General features: G+C 45.7%; 1 protein-coding gene across 1 annotated transcript in view; it reads left to right on the top strand.

Moving 5' to 3' along the window:
* LRIG1 (leucine rich repeats and immunoglobulin like domains 1) overlaps positions 1–7172 on the top strand; it is a 129765-nt gene extending 122593 nt beyond the window's left edge. The window contains exons 16-19 of the mRNA XM_019652055.1: positions 3741–3866; positions 4387–4533; positions 5125–5409; positions 5507–7172. Of these exons, the coding sequence (XP_019507600.1) occupies positions 3741–3866; positions 4387–4533; positions 5125–5409; positions 5507–5766 (818 nt within the window). The 3' untranslated portion in view covers positions 5767–7172. The remainder of the gene's footprint in view (positions 1–3740; positions 3867–4386; positions 4534–5124; positions 5410–5506) is intronic.
* The last annotated feature ends 223 nt before the right edge of the window (positions 7173–7395 follow it).

The following is a 7395-nucleotide window of genomic DNA, read 5'->3' as shown; positions in this document are numbered from 1 at the left end:
AAAAAACCAGCTCTTGGTTTCATTGATCTTTTGTATTGTTTTTCTGGTCTCTATTTCATTTATTTCCGCTCTGGTCTTTATTACCTCCTTCCTTGTACTCCCTTTGGGCTTATTTTGCTATTCCTTTTCCAGTTCCCTGAGGTGTAAGGATAATCTGTTGATTTGAGATTTTTCTTGCTTCTTTAGGTAGCCTGCACTGCTATGAACTTCCCTCTTAGGACTGCTTTTGCTGCATCCCAGAGATTTTGAGTTGTGGTGTTTTCATTTTCGTTTGTCTCAAGGTATCTTTTGATTTCTTCTTTGATCTCATTTTTGACCTACTCACTATTTAGTAGCGTGTTATTCAGCCTCCATGTATTTGTGTCCTTTCCGGGTTTCTTCTTGTAATTGATTTCTAGTTTCTAGTTTCATAGAAATTTCATAGAAATTTCATTTCTAGTTTCATGTGGTCAGAGAAGACACTTGATATGATTTCAGTCTTCTTAAGTTCATTGAGATTTGTTTTGTGGCCTAACATGTGGTCTGTCTTGGAAAACGTTTCATGTGCACTTGAGAAGAATGTATATTCTGTTGCTTTCGGGTGAAATGCTCTAAAAATATCGATTAAATCCAGCTGGTCTAATGTGTCATTTAAGACCACTGTTTCCGTGTTGATTTCTGTCTGGAGGATCTGTCCATTGGTGAAATGGTATGTTGAAGTCCCCTACTATGATAGTGTTACTGTTGATCTCTGTCTTTATATCTGTCAAAATCTGTTTTGTATATTTAGGAGCTCCTATGTTAGGTGCATAGATGTTTACTAGGGTTTGTCCTCTTGTTGGATCGATCCCTTTAGTATTGTGAAGTGCCTTTCTTTGTCCTTTATTATGTTCTTCAATTTAAAGTCCATTTTATCTGATATAAGTATCACTACTCCAACTTTTTTCTCTGTTCCATTTGCATGAAATAGTTTACCCCATCCCTTTACTTTCAGCCTGTATGTGTCTTTTGATCTGAGGTGAGTCTCTTGTATACAGCATATGCAAGGGTCTTGCTTTCTTATCCACTCAGCCATCCTATGTCTTTTGATTGGAGCATTCAATCCATTTACATTTAATGTGATTATTGATAGGTGCGTAGTTATTGCCATTTTGTTATTTGTGTTCCTGGTCTTCGTTAGGTTGTTTTTCTCTTTCCTCTGCTTAAAGAAGCCCTTTTAACATTTCCTGCAATGCTGACATGGTGGTAATGAATTCCTTTAGCTTATTCTTTTCTGGGAAGCTGTTTATCTCTCCTTCAATTTTAAATGATAGCCTTGCTGGATAAAGCAGTCTAGGTTGTAGGCCTCTGTTTTTCATCACTTTGAAGCCCTCCTGCCACTCCCTTCTGGCCTGCAGAGTTTCTGTAGAAAAGTCAGCTGATAATCTTATCGGGGTGCCCTTGTAAGTAACTTGCTGCCTGTCCCTTGCTGCTTTTAGGATTCTGTCTTTGTCTTTAACCCTTGCCATTTTCACTATAATGTATCTTGGTGTGGGCCTGTTTGGTATCATCTTGGTTGGAACTCTCTGCACCTCCTGTGCTTGTATGTCAATTTCCTTTGCCAGGTTAGGGAAGTTTTCAGACATTATTACTTCAATATGTTCTCGATCCCTTACTTCCTCTCTTCTCCTTTCTGGTATTCCTATGATACGCATGTTGTTGTGTTTGATGTTGTCACCCAGCTCTCTTAAGCTATTTTCAGTGTTTTTAGTCTTTTTTCTTTTTGTTGTTCTGCTTGATCTCTGCTATCTTGTCTTCTAACTCACTGATTCAATCCTCTGCTTCATCAATCTGCTAGTAATTCCATCGAATTTGTTATTTAATTCAATAATTGTATTCTTTAATTCTAGCTGGTTGTTTTTCATGATTTCCCTATCCTTCTTTAAATTCTCATTAATTTCCTTGAACATTCTAATAATCAGTGTTCTGAACTCTATGTCCAATAGGTTATTTACCTCTATTTCCTCTAATTCCACTGATTCAGGAGGTTTCTTCTGTTCTTTTATTTGGGCTGTGTTTCTTTGTTTCCCCATTCTGGCTTACTCTTTGTGTTTGCTTCGGTGTAATAGGTAGATCCCCTAGGTCTCTCAGTCTTTTCTGGGTGGACTTATGTGGTATGTGTCCTTTATATTTGAATTACTTAGACTCCCTTTTTCTCCTGTGTGTACCAGAGGTGTTCCTTGTGTTGTGTGTCTTTTCCTGTTGAGGTTAAGTTTTGACTTCTTTTGGCTTGTCAGTAGGTGGGATTGACTCCCAGGCTGACTAGGCGCGAGGATTAGCTGTGTCCACAGTTTATGAGCTGTTGTGTGAGGGTTGACCCCTCTGATGAGGCTTGGCCCCTATGGGCTCTTGTGTCTGTAGCGATTTCCCTTTGGGTGTGACTCTTGTAGGTTAGACCCCGTAATGCTCTGGTTTTATCTAAAGTTGGTCTCTGGGTGTGATGATTCTGTGCCTCTGGCTGGGCTCTGCTGCAGAGCGGGTTTTAGAGCTAACAAATCAACAAGCACAACCACAACAGCCACCAAAGGTAACCAGACACTCTCAGATGTGCAAAACAACCATCAACCTACACTCAACATGTACAGAAGTATCAAGCATACAAAAGGAAAAACAAATCAAAAGAAAGAAAACAACAATAAAAAAAAACAAGGAACAAGTAGCAAAACAAAATAAAAATATAATCAAATAAAAAATAGAATAAACTCAAGAAACAAAATAGCGACACCAAAAAAAAAAAAAAGAAAGAAAAAGAAAGCTCCCTCACCGTTTTGAGGCCAGACGCTCCAGCAGAGCCCCTGCTGTGCTCCAGGAGCCCACCCTGGCACTGCGACTCGTGTCTCCGCAGCTGCGGGTGCGGGCTGCATCTCCACGCTTCTGGCTTATCTCTTCTGTTCCACCGGTTTGAGGTTTTTGCCTCGAAGTGCGCATGCCCTGGGGCTCCTGTCGTGCTCCCGGCGGGAAGGTCGGCCCAGAGGCTGAGCCTGCCCTGATGCTGCAAGCGCCTCCGCTGTGTCCTGCGTTCCTACAGCTCCGCAGGGCGGGCGCAGACAGCACGTTTCAGCTCGCCCGTCTCTTTGTTCCCCTACTCACTAGGTCTGAGGATTCTGCCTCAGCGCATGCGGGCCGGAGGTGCACGGAGCGAGCCGTGGGAACTAATCCCACAGCTCCGCAGCCCCGCCGGCTTATTTTCAGGGGAGTGACGTTTGTGAAGGAGACCAGGTCCACAGGCTTTTGAAGAATTTCAGTATATTTAAAACTCTAGAACTTCGGGAATGTGGAGGCCATTCTGGACAGCTGAGGCTTCTGTGTCACTGGCACTATTTTAACTTCCAGGAATTTAACATTGAATGGGAGTGCTCTCAGGTATACGTACATATGAACTCAGATTTTCTCATTGCTATTCAGAGGCACCCCTGGCACAGGCTTTGTCGCCGTGGTGGGTTACTACTGCGGTCACCTCGGTGTGGTGCTTCTGTTACTTCTCTCCCTTGCCATCAATTTTCTGTCTTTTGTGGACTTAGACGTCTGATGTACACGTTCACACCTGGGAGGGCCCTGGAAGGCCTCTGAGTGCAGGACCCCACACAGTCTCTGCATAGCCTTGACAGCTACCATTGAGGGGACCCTGCGTCCGGGCCTGACATTGAACGCATGTCTGCATTTCTTTGTGTCACCACAGAGGATTGGGACATGGGGTGTGTGACTGTCCTATCTCCTTGCAGATGAGACCATCGTGCCGCCAGATGTTCCGAGCTACCTCTCTTCTCAGGGGACCCTTTCTGATCGACAGGAAGCTGTGGTCAGGACCGAGGGCAGCCATCAGGCCAATGGGCACATCGAGAGCAATGGTAAGGCCGCCGCCTGATGTGCCTTTTCCCGAGCTGCCTGGAGGTGAGGTGGACCCCAGCCCTCCCCGGGCACATTGATAGCATTAGTTCGACCACATCAGAACTAGAAGGCTGGTGACTCAAGCTTTCTGTTGGGATTTTTGGACCTGGACTGTGCAAGTTGGGCAAGGTTTAAAATCCTGCCCCCCAGGAAGTAACTCTCTGGGGCTTAGCTTCTCTTACTAGAGTCTTAGCTCCCCTCATGCTACGAAGTGCTCCCGGAGTGAGCACCTCCAGTGGGGGGACGGAGCTCTGGCTTAGGGCACGTTTACCTTTACGAGAACTCAGTAATGTGGCTCTGAACACCGAAAGGCCTGCCTGCTAGGAAGGCTGGGTAGGAAATGGTCCTTGCTGGACCTGTGATCTCTCACTCTGAGGAACATTTTCAAAATGACTGCTCCAGTAGCTTTGTCCCTTTTTTCATTAGGCTGACTGTGGGATGCCAAGTCCAGCATCTCTAACAGGTGCTGCTCTATTCCAGGTATTTGCCCGAGAGATGCCAGCCTCTTCCCAGAGGCGGACACTCATGGGGTCATGTGCAGGCCACCCAAGCTCTGTGTTGGATTTAATAAGGAGCCGTGGAAAGGGATGGAGAGAGCCGACGGGATACCTGGTCCACAGAAGATGGGTATGAGACGCTTCATCAGGAATTCTGTCGTTGGAAGCAACACTTGGGTTGACCTCATTAATGAAAGGGGGAGACGCATTATTGGTCTAAGGCTATCTCGGAATTTGGTCGGTGTCTAAACAGGAAGTTGTGTGTGGCCCAGCTCTTTTAGTTCCAGAGTGGGATGTCTCCTCAATAAACCTATGGCGTGGTGAGCCTGAGCATGAATTTCCAGATTTCGAAGCAAATTAAATAAAGAGGACAAGGCCCAAACACAAGTTCCTTTCACCAGGGCTCTTTGAAGGCTGCATTTTTGATAGTTCAGAAGACCTCCGACACTGCATGGTATCTCATGCAAATGGGATTTTGTTTCCTGTAGTCCAAATAGTATGGCTCCATTGTCCGATGCAGAAATTAATCAGAAGTGTTTAAACATGGAAGACCTCGCTCTTAATGAATGGCTTGGTGTTTGCTTTCCCAGTCCTTTCTCTGTGAACATACAGGGGAGATAGGAGTCCTGAGAGTTGATGTAAGGGGTGAAGCAGCCTGTTCCTTCTGTGGGGTGGACATGTCAGAGCCGGTGGCTCTAATCTGCCTGTCTGTGTCCTGCAGAGCACGGGGGCCCAGCTGAATGCAGCGACTGCAACACTGACATGGACAGCTACTCCAAGGAACAAGCCTTCTCTTCCCAATCCATGTCCAGGGACAATACACAACCAGGTCCACAAGGGAGCCAGGAGCCCAGTCGGAGGGACCGAGAATGCGCTCCACAGCATCTGAGCAGTGGGACTGTTGACGGGGCTCGCACTGACTGCGTGCAGTCCCTCTACCCCAGTAACCACGACAGAATGCTGATGTCCTTGAAGCAGCAGCCAGCAGCCCCTCTAGATGGGAAAGGTAAACTTTTACTGTCCTCCCAGGAGCCCCAAGCAGCTGCGGGGAGCATGTAACCAGCCAGGCTAGAGGGTCTCATGTGCCCGCTCCTTTCTCGTAGGGGCGTCTTCTTGGATGTTAGCAAGGCTGTGTGAGCCAGACTCCAGAGACCTCCAGCCTTCCTCGGCAGTGACTCCAGGCCACCCTGAGCTCATGCCAGCCTCCCCGGGCTTTCCTGATGTCCCCAGTGAGGGCCAGCACTTGCTTCTTCCCAATGGACACCTCCCCAAAGCATGTGACTGCAGTGCTGAGGCCACACCGCTGACAGGACAGCTCCCCGGGAAGCGGAGTGTGCCACTGCTGTTTGCACCACACGTCTAGGCTTTGTCTACCTCAGCTCTTGTCATGTCAATCCCTACAGGAAAGAGAGGTAGGAGAAGCAGCTTGCTTCAAGCGTCACTGATTTGTACAGTTGTAACTTCCATGTGGAGTATCCGTAGTTTAAAGGACTTGCAGCTAAAGCGCAGAGATGCAAGAGGCTATTGTGTACAAAAGGCAGAAAAGTGTTTTACCATTGTACATAAGAGTTTTCAGAGATTTCATATATATTATATATCTTTTACAGAGGATATTTTAATCTTTAGTGCATGGTGAACAGAAAACAACTGTACAATTTTGACAATATTATTTTTCATATCAGGTTGCTGTTTAATTTTGGAGGGGGGGATAGTTCTGGTGCCTTAACGCATGAATGGAATTTATACAAGGACAAACCACATTTGTTCCCAGGAGTTTTGGTGGGTAGGAAGGATGGAAAGTCCTTGGACTTGGACTGCACTTCGTAGGACAGACCCCGGGGGGGCTTTATAGGCACAGACTTTGTTTGCATCGGAAGCGACTTCGCGTCAGTGCGGCTCCCATGGGGAGGCTCCCGCCGCAGACCCAGAGGTGCAGGCTCATGTTCCTCTGCAGCGAATGGCTTCTCGAAGGTTTCAGTTCTGTCTTTAACAAGCACGATGGGGGGGTTTTAATCCACCACAAGCATTTGGTCCGAACAATTAAGCACTGCCTTTCTTCCTTCTATGATAAAAGCAAATGTGGTCTTGTCAGCATCACACGATTGTCATTTGAGGCTTTTTAATGAGATAGAGGCTGCTGCTGTTGGTACCTGTGGATTTTTCAATAGTGACGTTTTAGTTCCGCCAATATAACTAATATTACATTGGTCTAGGGGAGGAAAACGGTCGAGTCCTTACTTTCAGGGCTAGCTTATCTCTACTGAGGATCCGGGCAGGCCTGTCCACATCCTTCCCTCGCACACAGACCCAGGCTCGGACTGGGCGAGGTGTAGCCCTGATGGGCTCTGGGTAGATTTGCACTTTGGAGACCTGCAGCTAACCATCTTGTGAGTGCCAATGTTCAGGAAAAAGTACATTGAAACTAACAAGGTCCTTAAATGCTCAGACCACGAGGTCCTGCCCAAAGCTGAAGGTAGATATTGACGGAATGGTTACCTATGTTAAATTTTACTGTCAAATGTCATCACTGTTCCAAAAGGTAAGCACAGTTAGAATTTTGTTCTCAACAGCTAACTGATTAATGTTACTTCCACAACATATGTGAATTTGCTGCTTCTGAGAGGCAATGTGAAAGAGGAAGTATTACTTTTATGTACAAAGTTATTTATTTATAGAAATTTTGGTACAATGTACATTGAAAAACATGTAAAATATTGAAGCGTCTAACAAATGGCATTGAAGTGTTTTAATAAAGGTTCATTTATGTTACACGTGTGGCTCAAGTCCCTCTTCTATATACATTAACCAGCATTGTTTCGTCCTATTTAATTCCAGAGATTCCCCAACAAAATGCGGTCATTCTGCCTTTAATTACCTTTTTGCTCAAAAAGAAAAAGTTTTAGGCAAAGCAGAATCATATAGTGTGGCTCCAAGGAAGACACGACACCACCAGAATCCCTGAGAGTCTGAATTTGTCTAAAGCCTGGAGCTT

Source organism: Hipposideros armiger, unplaced genomic scaffold (genome assembly GCF_001890085.2).
Source record: "Hipposideros armiger isolate ML-2016 unplaced genomic scaffold, ASM189008v1 scaffold_172, whole genome shotgun sequence".
NCBI lineage: Eukaryota > Metazoa > Chordata > Mammalia > Chiroptera > Hipposideridae > Hipposideros > Hipposideros armiger.
Note: the sequence above shows the minus strand (reverse complement) of the source record. Positions and strands in the feature narration are given on the sequence as shown.